General features: G+C 54.5%; 8 protein-coding genes across 8 annotated transcripts; 5 read left to right on the top strand and 3 right to left on the bottom strand.

Annotated features, from left to right (window-relative positions):
- Nucleotides 1–136: 136 nt before the first annotated feature.
- On the bottom strand, nucleotides 137–626 carry N7459_001657 (uncharacterized protein; the record flags this gene model as incomplete). Its single annotated transcript, XM_056940842.1, has 3 exons — nucleotides 137–264; nucleotides 346–530; nucleotides 589–626. 3 exons carry the CDS (start codon nucleotides 624–626, stop codon nucleotides 137–139), a joined length of 351 nt encoding a protein of 116 aa, XP_056805122.1.
- Nucleotides 627–1912: 1286 nt separating this feature from the next.
- N7459_001656 (Chitin synthase regulatory factor 3) lies at nucleotides 1913–2429 on the top strand (the record flags this gene model as incomplete). The annotated part of the gene is made up of 2 exons (XM_056940841.1): nucleotides 1913–2267; nucleotides 2326–2429. The coding sequence occupies 2 exons, from the start codon at nucleotides 1913–1915 to the stop codon at nucleotides 2427–2429; spliced, it is 459 nt and encodes a 152-aa protein (XP_056805121.1).
- Nucleotides 2430–2644: 215 nt separating this feature from the next.
- On the top strand, nucleotides 2645–4486 carry N7459_001655 (uncharacterized protein; the record flags this gene model as incomplete). Its single annotated transcript, XM_056940840.1, has 1 exon — nucleotides 2645–4486. The coding sequence occupies one exon, from the start codon at nucleotides 2645–2647 to the stop codon at nucleotides 4484–4486; it is 1842 nt and encodes a 613-aa protein (XP_056805120.1).
- A 972-nt stretch (nucleotides 4487–5458) lies between these two features.
- N7459_001654 (DODA-type extradiol aromatic ring-opening family dioxygenase) lies at nucleotides 5459–6833 on the top strand (the record flags this gene model as incomplete). The annotated part of the gene is made up of 4 exons (XM_056940839.1): nucleotides 5459–5773; nucleotides 5884–6056; nucleotides 6145–6305; nucleotides 6370–6833. The coding sequence occupies 4 exons, from the start codon at nucleotides 5459–5461 to the stop codon at nucleotides 6831–6833; spliced, it is 1113 nt and encodes a 370-aa protein (XP_056805119.1).
- A 208-nt stretch (nucleotides 6834–7041) lies between these two features.
- N7459_001653 (L51/S25/CI-B8 domain-containing protein) lies at nucleotides 7042–7387 on the bottom strand (the record flags this gene model as incomplete). Its single annotated transcript, XM_056940838.1, has 2 exons — nucleotides 7042–7100; nucleotides 7153–7387. Coding segments are annotated over 2 exons (294 nt in total), but the record flags the coding sequence as incomplete, so codon positions are not given.
- A 556-nt stretch (nucleotides 7388–7943) lies between these two features.
- On the top strand, nucleotides 7944–8761 carry N7459_001652 (mitochondrial pyruvate carrier family protein; the record flags this gene model as incomplete). Its single annotated transcript, XM_056940837.1, has 4 exons — nucleotides 7944–8134; nucleotides 8206–8221; nucleotides 8367–8503; nucleotides 8578–8761. 4 exons carry the CDS (start codon nucleotides 7944–7946, stop codon nucleotides 8759–8761), a joined length of 528 nt encoding a protein of 175 aa, XP_056805117.1.
- A 351-nt stretch (nucleotides 8762–9112) lies between these two features.
- On the top strand, nucleotides 9113–11384 carry N7459_001651 (putative extracellular exo-polygalacturonase; the record flags this gene model as incomplete). Its single annotated transcript, XM_056940836.1, has 10 exons — nucleotides 9113–9393; nucleotides 9557–9596; nucleotides 9647–9965; nucleotides 10039–10405; nucleotides 10461–10519; nucleotides 10572–10732; nucleotides 10783–10971; nucleotides 11045–11146; nucleotides 11199–11273; nucleotides 11340–11384. 10 exons carry the CDS (start codon nucleotides 9113–9115, stop codon nucleotides 11382–11384), a joined length of 1638 nt encoding a protein of 545 aa, XP_056805116.1.
- A 578-nt stretch (nucleotides 11385–11962) lies between these two features.
- On the bottom strand, nucleotides 11963–12869 carry N7459_001650 (uncharacterized protein; the record flags this gene model as incomplete). The annotated part of the gene is made up of 3 exons (XM_056940835.1): nucleotides 11963–12046; nucleotides 12095–12183; nucleotides 12245–12869. The coding sequence occupies 3 exons, from the start codon at nucleotides 12867–12869 to the stop codon at nucleotides 11963–11965; spliced, it is 798 nt and encodes a 265-aa protein (XP_056805115.1).
- Between the last annotated feature and the right edge of the window lie 452 nt (nucleotides 12870–13321).

The following is a 13321-nucleotide window of genomic DNA, read 5'->3' as shown; positions in this document are numbered from 1 at the left end:
CGGAGACAAACGTATCGTACACGCCGTAATAATTAGACAATGAAGGTAGAGGCGCTTGCATGGTGGAAAGGCTCCAGCACCCTCAAGCCGGATGATGTAGAGGAGCAAATCCAGCGCCCCGGGCGCTCCCTTGCACTTATTTTTCTCCCAGCATCTCCTTGCGCATCTCCTCCCGCTGGACTCGAGATTCTTCCTTGGCCTTGACGCGCTGGGCTTCAGCGGCAGCACGCTTCTTGTCGAGCTCCTCCTGCGCAGCGAACCAGACTAGAAATGAGATCTCGCGTTAGCCAAGGTGTGCACCACGGTGTGCATCCCAATCGTCCCCACAGCAGATGGTCAACGTACTCGACTTGTCTGATTTGGACCACTCCTTCAGCTTGGTTACATAGTCGTCGAATTCCTGCGCGCGCTGCTGTCCCTGCTCGGCACTGCGTTTCTGGAGATCGGGGTTGTACCGCTTGACGAGTTCCTCATCGGAGGGGCGGATGTACTCGACAAACGCCGGGCCACCCACGGAAATGAGGATGCCACTATTGGAACCCGAGAGGTCAGCCTGGTGGCCGTACCCACAGCCGGCGCATCACTCACCCTGCGATCACCTTCAGCCACAGTCCTGCACGAGACATGGTGGCGGTGGTTTGATGTCTCTTGTTCAGTGCTCTCCGGCGCGTATGACGACGGGGTTGCAAGGTACCCAAGTCAGGGCGTGGGCGAGGGTGGAACACGGGGCAGCGCGGTGGGTGATGGGTGAGACAGCGACATCATCGACGATCGTGATTGTCGCCGCTCTCATTTGCTCGCGCGGGAGTGGCGCAGCTGTGGCGGGAGTGCGGCGCAGCATGTCTTGGGTTGGAAGCCTGAGGCCGCCAATGGGGTGTGCTTCTCGAAGCGGATTCGATCGTTTCTGCTTTTCCATCCATCTTAGTCCGATTCTACTGCTGGTACACTGCGGATTGTTGTTCTAATTGTTCCCCCCACACTCACACCACTGACGCCGAGTGTGTTCGCTTGCTCCAAGACAGAGGCTGGGGTCCCAGGAATGCATTCCTCTCGGGTCTCTACATCCCTACCCGCAAGATAGACCTTTCATTCCAATGAGCTCATCGGGGAATGGATCCATTCGTCATCCCAAGGATTTGATGAGTGCACAGTACTTTCCTCGATTCAACACCGCGGTGGGTTGGGCAGAGATGTGGAAATTCCATCGAAAAAGTGGACCCGCGAGCGCCTGGGAAATGAAGCCCGGCTCGACCAAGGATGCATATAGAATCGATGGCTGTGGATGGACAGTGGTAGTCGGTAGATGAATCAGGGATGATCCAGGCGGCCCCATACCATCAGGGCCCTAGCTGTTGGAAACACGTCGAAGCACATCTCCATTGTACATAGATGTGGTGATGGGCTTGCATTGGCCCCCATTGTCTGCAGCTCGTCTCGGGCTTACATAGTCATCGTCGCACCGTAGTTATCTTCTCCCCCTGATCGTCAGGCACAAGATAACCGCGCGCAACAGATTCCAGAGATGATCGTGCCCGTCATCGTCATTGACAGAAACGTGTCTTGCCCGAAACTCCACTAAGACACGCCAAGGAATAACGGGCCTCTCTGAAAAGCCATGACTTCCTGACGATCCGCTGTTATTAAACCTCCCCGTTTGCCTTCCCCCCGCGCTCTAGTGTGCCGTGTCGCGGGCGGAACTCCTTGTGCCTTTGTGCCTTCGTGTCTTTGTCTTTCTCGTCTGTTGCCTCCGATCGGAGGCCTTCTACACGTGGTATGTGTTCTTGCGGGGAGAGAAGAGAAGAGAGTTTGGCGTGTGCGAAAACTAACTCGGGCGCTTCTCCAGCAACCCTCCTTGCCTCCGTGGTTCGCAACCTCCCACAACTCACTGCTGGACGTTGAAACCCAAGGCGCCATGGCCTATCCTCAGCGCCCAGCGCAGCGCCCGCCGCCTCTGAGGCAATATAACACCTCGTCCCCAGCCTCGTCAGCTCCGGCCCCTGGTCCCTATGCGCAAGATGCGATGTATGCGCCGGATGCCGGCTACGGCGCCCCGGACGCTGGATACCCCGATCACGGATATGATGACCCAACATACAACTATCAGCCCGGTCCTCCTGGCCCTACGCCGCGATCAGCCTCGTCGCAGTCCCAGTCTCGCTCGATGCGCCCGCCAAGACCTCCAGGCGGTGGCCGCCCTCCACCTGGAGTCGACCCGCGGCGTGGCTATCCCGGTGATCGACCACCCCAAGGCAAACCATCCAGGCCTCGTGAGTGATTTGGAAGGCGTTTTCCCAGCGTAAATGCTAACAGTACCCCAGCCGGAAGCCGACCAGGACCAGGCGATGGCTTCGACAATCCGTTCCCTGTCATGGGCACTCCCCGGGACCCTCGAGACCCCCGAGACCGGCGTGGCCCTCCACGAGGACTAGAAAAAGGAATGGCGGCGATGGATATCAATGGCAGGCCTCCGCCGCGACCACACACATCGAATAGCCGACGTCCCGATATGCGACAGGCGCCTCCACGCGGACCGCCCCCGGGCAGAGGCCGTGCAGGATACCACCCAGGGGCTCCTGGACGGTCTGCCAGCTCTGGACGTCCAGGCCGACCAGATCGCGCGTACAGAGATCAGAATGGTCCCCCCATGCCCGGACCGGTGCGGAGCGCAACGATGCCACTGCGAGAACCACCCATGTATGGCGGCCAGTCGGGCTATGAAGAATACGATTACCCACCCGCTCCGATGGGCGATATGCCTCCTCGTCCCAATACTGCAGGTGGTATGCGGCCTCCCCGAGGCCGTCCCGCTTATGGCATGGATTCGGGGTTGATGATGCCCCCGCCAGACCCGACCAACCGGGTTTCTTACGCACCAAGAGAGTTCCTGGAAAGTTATTTTGATAGTGGCCCCGAGGACGAGCCCGATATGCCGAACTTCGATGCCATGCCTCAGTCGAATGGTCCGATCGATGAAATGGGGTTGGACACGCCAACACGTCCAAACGTGCAGACACCCTCGTCCCCATCCTCGGCTTCCGTAGGTCAATATTCCGCATATACCCCGGACTCCACGCCGCGGACCCCGCACTCTCGATCACAGCCACACTTCCGCAATGGCGATGGCCCCAATCAATTTGAAAATGCCGGGTTCCAGTTCGACATCCCCGAGGAGGAATCTACTGGGCACGGCATGCACTCCTCTCCGAACAGCTACGGGCCGCAGGCGGGATACATGCCGTATCCCCCATATCCCCAAGAATCTGAAGTACCGGAGCCTGATCAGAATCCGGATGCTCTGCCTCACCACCCCGTGCCATTCCGACCAGGTCTCGACCAGGGCCCCAAGTCCGCCCCAGTCCGACAACACACCTCCCCCAATGCTGCTGCGCCTCCCCCCGGGCCGCCTCCTCCCCAGCCAATGCCGCCAAGTGGATCGGCTTCAACCCCAGTCACCCACGAGGAACTGCAGCGACTGCAGCAAAAAGTCCGCGCCAACCCCTCAGATCAGAAGACTCAGCTTTTACTGGCCAAGAAGTTGGTGGAGGGGGCTACTGTTCTGGTAGGAGAGAACACCCGCCTCGACCCCAAAACCAAAGCCAAATCCCAGGAAAAGTATACTCTGGACGCATACAAGATCGTCAAGAAACTTGTCGCGAATGGATATTCAGAAGCGCAGTTCTACCTGGCCGACTGTTATGGAGAAGGCACGCTTGGCCTGCAGGTCGACCCCAAGGAAGCCTTCTCGCTGTACCACTCCGCTGCCAAGCAGGGCCACGCCCAATCTGCGTACCGGGTGGCCGTGTGCTGCGAGATCGGCGCGGAAGAAGGTGGCGGTACCAGGCGGGATCCGTTGAAGGCCGTGCAGTGGTACAAGCGTGCCGCCGCGTTAGGCGACACGCCGGCCATGTACAAGATGGGCATGATCAACCTGAAGGGTCTGCTGGGTCAAGCCCGCAGTCCCCGCGAGGGTGTGTCATGGCTGAAGCGCGCTGCCGAGCGTGCCGACGAGGAGAACCCGCACGCGCTTCACGAACTGGCTCTCATGTACCAAAACGCTAGTGGCAACGATATCGTTGTTCGCGACGAGGCATATGCCTCCGAGCTCTTCCACCAGGCTGCGGATCTGGGCTACAAATTTTCTCAGTTCAGGCTCGGTACAGCCTACGAATACGGCTTGATGGGATGTCCGGTTGACAACCGTATGAGCATTATCTGGTACACTCGTGCTGCAGCCCAGGGCGAGCATCAGAGCGAACTCGCTCTGAGCGGTTGGTACCTGACCGGATCGGAAGGCATTCTGCAACAGAATGACACTGAGGCCTATCTTTGGGCCCGAAAAGCCGCCACGGCCGGTCTCGCCAAGGCCGAGTATGCCATGGGATACTTCACTGAAGTTGGTATCGGTGCTACTGCAAACTTGGAAGATGCGAAGCGCTGGTATTGGCGCGCGGCAGGTAAGTTGAACTATCGGAATTCTACCGGGTGAATTCCCGCTAATAATCCGGTGTCTTCAGCCCAAGGGTTCCCCAAGGCCCGAGAACGTCTCGAAGATCTCAAGAAGGGCGGCAGTCGCATGCAAAAGACCCGTCTTTCCCGCTCCGCTGTGAACAAGCAAAGTGATGGTGATTGCGTTCTTATGTAACCCGCTCGCTTTTCTTCTAGGTTTGCTGTTTCTCTGCTTGCTCTTCTCCCTTATATCCCATTCCCACCCCTGGTGCAGCCCATAATGGACACTGAGCTCCCAGGACATGTATCTTAATGACTCCGGCGCTTGACGCGTTCCATTCCCGGCCTGTTCACGAGCAGGCCTTGTTTTTTTTTTGGATTTGGGCTCTACACTTTCGATGCTCTTTTCCATCCACGAGAGTCGCTCTTGACTGACTTGGCTGGATGTCTTCTTCTTCTTCTTCTTCTTCTTCTTCTTCTTCCTCTTGGACTTTTCTTTCCACCCTTTGCTCTTCTTGTTTCTGTCTCGAGATTCTTTTGCCTATTGGTTTACGGGCCAATACCTCCACAGAGCAAGACATGACTGTACGGACAACCTTGGGGTGAATACTCTGGCGCCATTCCGGGCCTGGCTGCATTTGCATTAAATAGAATCGATTGCTGTGACACTCCCACCCACACCTTGACCAGCTTATTGCCTACGTATCATGATATATGCCCCCGCACCTCGCGACCGTTCATCTTGACACATATATCCGTACAGCCGAGCGGGCCCGTTCCGCGCTGACATACCACCAGCCCGGCTTATGCCATCGGCTCATTTGAACTTCCGACGCGGCATTGGATTTCTCATGTCGCCCTGTCTGAATAATAATTACTATTGTGCGACCTGATTCTCGTCCGTGGGTCATGCAAGTTACAAAATCCTCTATACCCGATCCGCCAGTGTGCTGTATTTTAGGCTGAACTCCCGCCAGCCCGTTGTACACCGAGCTATAAAAACATCCGATCGATGCGTTCCGAACCACGCCAACGCCGTGCTGAGCAAACATCTCAACCTGCAGCAGGCGAAAATACACCCGATCTTCGCGCTAGCCGCAAGCTCGTCGTGCTCTCGTTCTGGACCATCCTCGCTGCCGTGCTCATTGCACTGCTCTGGCGTGACACGGCCATTGTGGCTTCCTTCCGACGTCTTCTCGGCTCTGTATCTGCTGCCGCCGCGAGCGCCAGTGCAAGCCTAGCGCACGCCCGGATGAGTGCAAACCCCACGAGGAAGTGGGTAGACGGCAAGATGAAGACGCCGGTATATTTCCTCAGCCATGGCGGGGTGAGATGCTCTCTATTTCTTGTGTTTACCCCTCCATGCCGATCTATGACACCCTATTCCCACAGTGATAGTAGGGCCTGCTGAGTATCTGTGCTAACGTCACCGCACAGCCGAATGTGATGTACGAGGTGGACCATCCGGCATACACCAAGCTCGCCGAGATCGGGCGCGAGATCACGACGAAAGTCAAGCCACGCGCCGTGGTGGTGTTCTCGGCGCATTGGCAGGGCGGGCGAGATACGATCTACGTGAACACGGCGGAGATCACGGAGTTGATCTACGAGTATGTGGCCCGGTGTTTGATTCCTGTTACCATGAGCATGGCTGTCACCAGCACGGTTGGACGTGAGCTGATTCACGTCTCGCTGTAGTTTCTACGGGTTCCCGGACTACTATTATAAGGAGCAGTACCCCAATGTCGGCAGCAAGGAAGTGGCGCATAAGGTGCTCGGCTCGTTAACAGAGGCCGGGATTAAGGCCGAGGGCGTGGAGCGCGGGTTGGATCACGGCGTCTGGGCGAGTTTCAAGTGCGGTATGTGCCGCGCAGACCGGATTCAACGTCCACGTTCATGGCAGCAGCTAACGCGTCAATGCAGCTTTCGAGCCCGACTCGAACCCGCTCAATGTTCCGGTGGTGCAAGTCTCGCTGTTCGACACGGAAGACCCGGTCCAGCACTACCGCCTCGGTCAGGCGGTATCGCGCCTCCGCGAGGATAATATCTTGATCGTCGTATCTGGAATGGCCGTGCACAATCTGCGCGACATGCGGTTTACGTTTGGAAATCCGCAACCGCTGCCGTACGCGGTCAGCTTCGACGAGGCACTTAAGGAGGCTGTGACGACTGTGCCAGCGGAACGGGAGGAGGCTATGGCGGAGCTGTTGAAGCGGCCTGATGCCCGGCAGGCTCATCCGTATTTCGACCATCTGCTTCCAATTCACATAGGCGCGGGTGCGGCGGGGGAGGACAAGGGGCGCAGATTGTGGACGTTACCCGAGGGGAGTATGAGTTGGGCGCAGTATCGGTTTGGAGAAGTGGGAAACGCTAGTAGCCCGCTATAGAGAGCGAGCATGTTCATGGAGCAGGATTAGAATCGAATTATCAATCTCCGAGACACGGAAAGAAAGTTGGTAGTCAATTGTCCATGTTCAATGCACAATGGATCAGGAATCGTCTGATGGGTTCGATTTCATCTATAGGTACACAGGATGGTAGGACGGCAGGAACTCGCGAGAAGACATAAGACAGGATGAGGTGTGGGTGATGTCGTTATGAGGACTGCTTGACCAGGGTGGTGATGCGATCTTCGATCTGCGAGTCGGACAGACCTGTAACAAAATCAGCCTTGAAGTCCACGTTAAATGAGATAGGGACACTGACCTGACAGCGCTTCTTGCTTCTCCTTCCCAAACTCTGGAGGAGACAATCGTCGCGTTAGCTTTGTCAATTGCACATTTTCTGATCGAATCGAGGCAGAGCAGTGGGATCCGAGAGGTGTGGTGGTCGTACCGTATCTGGCAAAGACCCGCGGCTCAATGCCCGAGGCCTCGCGCATCATGATGGGAGTGTACGGGTTGTGCTTCTTCATGGTAGGATAGGCGCGGTTCAGAAAAGACCTAGATACGAGGTGGGAGAGTCAGCCAATGCTCGCCTAACGTGATCCAGTCGGATAAAGACAGCGAGGGAAGGAAACATGCCTTGTGGCAGCGCTCTGCTCGGAAGTCTGGCAGAAGAGGAAGCGGAGCTCCTTCAGGCCCTTGGTGAAGACATACTTGCCCGACATGATGGATGGCAGGTAGAAAGGATCAGAGCAGTTGTCGAGGGGGACGACGAGGAGAGCAGAGCATTATTCACGGATTCGCGGCGGCGGTGATTCGCCCAGCAGCGACCGGCCGCGCTAAGCCGCACCAGGACTAGCGGACAGTGCTGACCTCAGCCGGAAAGCAACCGCCATGAATGCAGCGAGACGCCGAGCTTCTCAGTTTACGTCTGACCTCAAGTGAGCTTCACGCTGGTTATATTTGGTTGTCTTCGAGTTGACCCGACCTTCGTGGTGGTGCTGCTTGCGCTTTCGTGGCATCCGTGACCGAAAACTCGCTCGCTCCGATCACCGGCCGATCCCGCCCTTCTTCCCTCCTCACTCCCTCATCGTCATATCACACCCCCTCGCTATGTCGTCTCGTGTCGGATTCCGCTTCTTCAACAACTCTCGCTTTGCCTTCCGCAATGCCTCTGCGCCATTCCGCCGGCCGGGTGCCCAGGGCTTCCGGTTCCAGAGCTCCGACGCCGGCGCCGCAGAGCAGCAGAGCACTTTCCAGCGTCTATGGAACAGCCCCGTTGGTGTGAAGACTGTGCACTTCTGGTAGGTATACTGCTTGCAATGTCTATAGGACCGCTATTTTGGAACCTGCATGCTAATTATATCTTCAATAGGGCTCCTATGATGAAGGTACGATAATGACGACTCTTCAGTCTTGACCAGCCCTCATTCCCTCCCAAAGACCGCCGCTACCCTTGTACACATGTCTAGAATCAATAGTTCATGTGCTGTAAGGCTGTTAAATTGCTGTAACTAACTCCTTGTGTTTCTGCAGTGGGCTCTGGTCATCGCCGGTATCTCCGACTTCAACCGCCCGGCTGAGAAACTGTCCCTCACCCAGAATGTCGCCCTAATGGGCACTGGTGCCATCTGGACTCGCTGGTGCTTGATTATCAAGCCTCGTAACGTCCTGTATGTCATTCCCGTCCATCTGCCTTTGACCATATCGGTCTGATGATGTCCCCCTCTGACTCCATCCTGTGTAGCCTCGCCGCGGTCAACTTCTTCCTCGGATGTGTCGGTCTTGTTCAGGTTTCCCGCATCTTCATGTGGCAGCGTAGCCAGGAGGGCGGCTCCCTGGAAGCCGCCAAGGAGCTCGAGCATCAGGCCGCCGATTCCGTGAAGGCCGTCGCCTCCGAGGCGGAGAGTGCCGTCAAGAAGTCGACCTAAATGCTCGACACCGCGCAGGTGCGGTGGATGAGGCGGATATAGATAGCGCCCGTGGACAGGGCTGCGCGCAAGCGGTATTATAGAGACGATATTTGTCACCGACACACCCCTGGCGGCAGACCCCATAGCGAGCTCGTTTGTCGGAGGTCGATCTCAGGCGTATTTCTGCTGCGAGCCGACACTTAGTTCCTTTAGAGACCCACTGTACATATAAACAATGGCACGGTGATTGTTTTTCTTCTCGTCGATAGGACCGTGTAGAGTGCCGAGTGTAGCTTGCTGTTCAGATTTCATATCCTCGAAATTTGGCTCGCTTGGCCTATCCCATTTCTCCCAACATGCAGCCACCGAATGACGCACTTCTCAGTATCGATCCCTGTCGACATTTCCGAAGCAATTTCCGCAGAACGACCTGCGCAGGTCCCAACCCGGCGTGCATGTACCCGGTTTTCCCCCCAACCGGTGAAATGCAAGGCGGATCTTCCTCCTATCAGCGCCCTCGCTCTCGTTGTTGCGAAAGAAACAACCCCCCAATCTCCGACGATCTTGCGACCGAAATGTCTGTTCACAACTCACCAGCGCCACCAGCTCCCCACAAATGACGATGCTGTTTCCCCGGACGAAAGCAATCGGTGCATTACCCCGCGAAACGACAACGCTGGGTGTTGCTTAGCGCGTTATTGCACAATGCATCATAACGCGGAACCAGCAGTGCATTGATTCTCCCGCATTATCTGTGCTTGAAGCTCGGGATTTAAAGACCTGCTGCCGGAAGGGATGGCTAAACTTCTCCAGTGGAAACTGCACAGCCTCCTATTTAGCTTCGACACAACCCGTCAGTCTTGAACCTATGTTGCGATGAAGATCTCTAATACGTTGACACAGGCCGTTGGCCTTTTATTGTCCCTCAGTCTTGCTATTGAGGGCAAGAGTGCTACAGATGATAATGTCATCTCCGGTGGGAAGGGATATTCCCGAACGAATGCATGCAAGCCACACCAGCCATTCAAGCCTCTCCCTTCCAGTCAACCCAGGATCAAAACTTGCCATGTCGCCAACAATGGCAACGGGAAAGATGACTCGAAAAACATTCTGGCTGCGCTCAAGACGTGCAACAATGGTGGCAGGGTGGTGTTCGACGCCGACAAGACTTACACCATCGGCACCGCGCTGGATATGACTTTCTTGAAACATATTGATCTGGGTAGGTTGATTCGTGAAGAGCAGACATTGCGTGGTAGATTATTCAGTCCCGGATACTGATATTCCAAATTTAGAAATACAGGGCACCGTCATATTCACCAATGACACAGACTACTGGCAGGCCCACGCATTCCGTCAGACCTACCAGAACGCAACTACTTTCTTCCAGCTCGGTGGCGAGGATGTCAATCTCTACGGCGAGGGCACGCTGAATGGCAATGGACAAGTCTGGTATGACTTGTATGCCCAGGACGCACTCATTCTGCGCCCCATTCTGGTGGGCATTATTGGGCTGCACGGCGGTACGATTGGTCCTTTGAACCTGCGCTACTCGCCGCAGTGGTATCATTTGGTGGCCAATTCGACCAATATTCTCTTTGATGGAATCGACATTAGCGGATACAGCAGAAGTAATCATACCGCCAAGAACACAGATGGATGGTGAGGGTGACTGCCTGGAGCGTGGGAAGATCTCAACTAAAACTCGCTGTAACAGGGATCTATACCGCTCGTCCAACATTGTTATTCAGGACTCCGTCATTAACAACGGCGATGGTACTTGGTCTAGCCCCTCTATTGCTTGCTTTGCTTTGTTAACAAATGCTAGACTGTGTCTCCTTCAAGCCGAACGCCACTGAGATTCTGGTTCAGAACTTGCACTGCAATGGTTCCCATGGGATTTCAGTGGGCTCTCTCGGCCAGTACGAGGATGAGGTCGATATTGTCGAGAATATCCTTGTGTACAACATTTCCATGTTCAACGCATCGGTAAGACTACGAAGACTGTTCCGTAAGGAGTCGCTTACATATTTCCCAAGGATGGCGCACGTATCAAAGTCTGGCCTGGTGCCTCCTCCGCATTGTCAACCGATCTACAAGGCGGCGGCGGCTCTGGAATCGTCAAGAATGTCACGTACGACACCATGACCATCGACAATGTCGACTATGCTATCGAAGTCACCCAGTGCTATGGACAGAAGAACCTGACCCTGTGCAATGAGTACCCGGTACATCGATTCTATAATCCCTCGTCCCTCGATATGGACTGGAGAGAAAGGCTAACAATGCAACTCGATACAGAGCAATCTTACTATTTCCGACATCCATCTTAGCAACATCAAGGGCGTGACCTCGGGTGTCTATGACCCCGATGTCGGCACAATCGTATGCTCAAGCCCAGATGTAAGCACGTCCTTGATATCATTCATAGCAACAGCTTATTGAAATCTCCCAGGCCTGCTCAGGTATCTACGCCACCGATATTGATGTCACTAGTCCCTCTGGAGACAATGCATTTGTCTGCACGAATGTAAGCTCATACTCACATGACGTGGATTTATAGTGGAGGAAAGTTAACACCATTGACACTATACAGGTCGATGACAGTCTGCTGGACGTAAATTGCACATCGTCTAGTTGAACGTCAGTAGTTCACTGCAGAAAATTCGAGTGGGTTCTGTTGGCTATACACCATCAATCACCCAATGCACGATTTCGGTTGCATAAATATACCTATGAAGATCTTCGGTCCATCATGTTCCTTATCTCCGCCGGATAGATGACGTAGGCATTGCGCCCATTGGTTCCCGGCGCTCTAAGAATAACTGTCGGAACAGAAAATACAGTATACAGTGGTAAAACTGTGCATTCGCACTTTTTGGCCTAGTGGTACTGAAAGGGCTAAAATCACCTGATTTTCCATGTTGACAATAACCAATACTGGCGATAAACTATCCAAACGGAAGAATACTTATTTATAATATCAAGGACTTGCCGGGCCCAATTAATGAGAATACAGTGACTAAAAACTATCCGGCTTGAAAATAAGAGCTAAACCAAACCAACCGTCGTTTCCGTCTCATCTGTTGCTTTAATATCAAGATATAGAAATGGCCATGAAAACTTCACGCGAAAAATCACTTGATTATCCACATATATTGTATATGAAACTGTATATTCCTTACGAAAGTTCATATGTTGATTGAAGGAACATCGTCTTTATGGTAGGGTGTAACCGCCATCAATGACCAGGTTCGAGCCGGTCATGTAGCAGCAAGAGTCGCTAGCAAGGAAAACATACGCCTATGACCAAATTAATAGGTGGTAGATGAGTGGATCCAGACGACTTACCGATTTCAATTCGGCGGGATCACAGATCCGGCCTCCAGGAATTAAGGACATCCACTTCTCCATAAACTCCACAGGCTGCTGAGTGAGCACTAAGTTGGATGTTGATTAGTACGCCAGATTGTCTTGAGAATGGGAGGCAACACAACTCACTCTCTGTCAACATGAAACCGGGGGAGATACAGTTGACCCGAGCAAAGTCAGCCCATTCAACGGCTAGACTCTTAGCCAGGTGAACAGCCGCGGCTTTCGATGCGTTGTATGCGACTTGGGTCTGGGGGATGTTCACCAGAATGGCGCTCACGGATGCAGTGATAATCAAATTGCCTTTGCCCTGCTTCTTGAAAACTTTCCCAGCAGCCTGGGCAGTCCACATCACGCCATCATAGTTGACCCGGTTATCACGAGCCCAGCTCTCTTCATCGTATTCCAAGTTGGGGCGGTTGGTGCAAGTTCCGGCATTCGCAATGACAACGTCCAGCCGGCCGAATTCCTCGGCGACTTGGTTGATGGTCGCGGCGATCTCCCCCCGGTTGGTGACATCGGACTGGTAGGCCTCGATCCGGCGGCCCGTCTCGTTGGTGACCTGGGCGGCAATCTCAGGCGCGTTCTTGGTGCTAGTGTAGAGGAGGGCGACGTCCGCCCCAGCCTCGGCCATGCCGCGGACCACTTCCAGGCCAATGCCGCGGGCGCCACCAGTGACTGCCACAACTTTGCCGGCTAGGGAAAACTGGGACAGCACAGGTGCATGTACATCAGGGGGCTGGTAGAGAGGCATTCTGATGGAAGAGATAGGAGATTTGTCTCAAGGAGAGGTGCCGGTGTCACGACGGTTGATTTGTTCCAGCGAGTGCCAGGGTCGTCCATATTAATATATCTCACGGCCATGAGATTGCCCCTCCGTGTGCCCCTCCATAGAAGCAGTCATCATATTGGAGAAGAGTGGAACGCAGGCTACTCCAGATTGGCAATAAAGACGATAGTTGGAAGTGGAACTGCGGCCGATCGGAGAAATTGATGCGTCGGCAGTTTTGCCCTTTTCGGTAAAATTCACGGCGGCTTAGGGAAGTCTCGCTGGCCTATACAGGGCATGTGCTCGGTTATCAAGTCACGGTTGTTGATTGCAATTAGTAGGCAGAATAGATAGATCCATTACTTCCTTCGATAACATGATATTAATGTCCTGGTTGTATAAAAGTTTGAGACTGAATAATTAGTGTGGTTGTTACG

This window comes from Penicillium hispanicum (genome assembly GCF_028827665.1).
Source record: "Penicillium hispanicum strain IBT 35686 chromosome Unknown utg000001l_segment0_segment0, whole genome shotgun sequence".
Lineage (NCBI taxonomy): Eukaryota > Fungi > Ascomycota > Eurotiomycetes > Eurotiales > Aspergillaceae > Penicillium > Penicillium hispanicum.
Note: the sequence above shows the minus strand (reverse complement) of the source record. Positions and strands in the feature narration are given on the sequence as shown.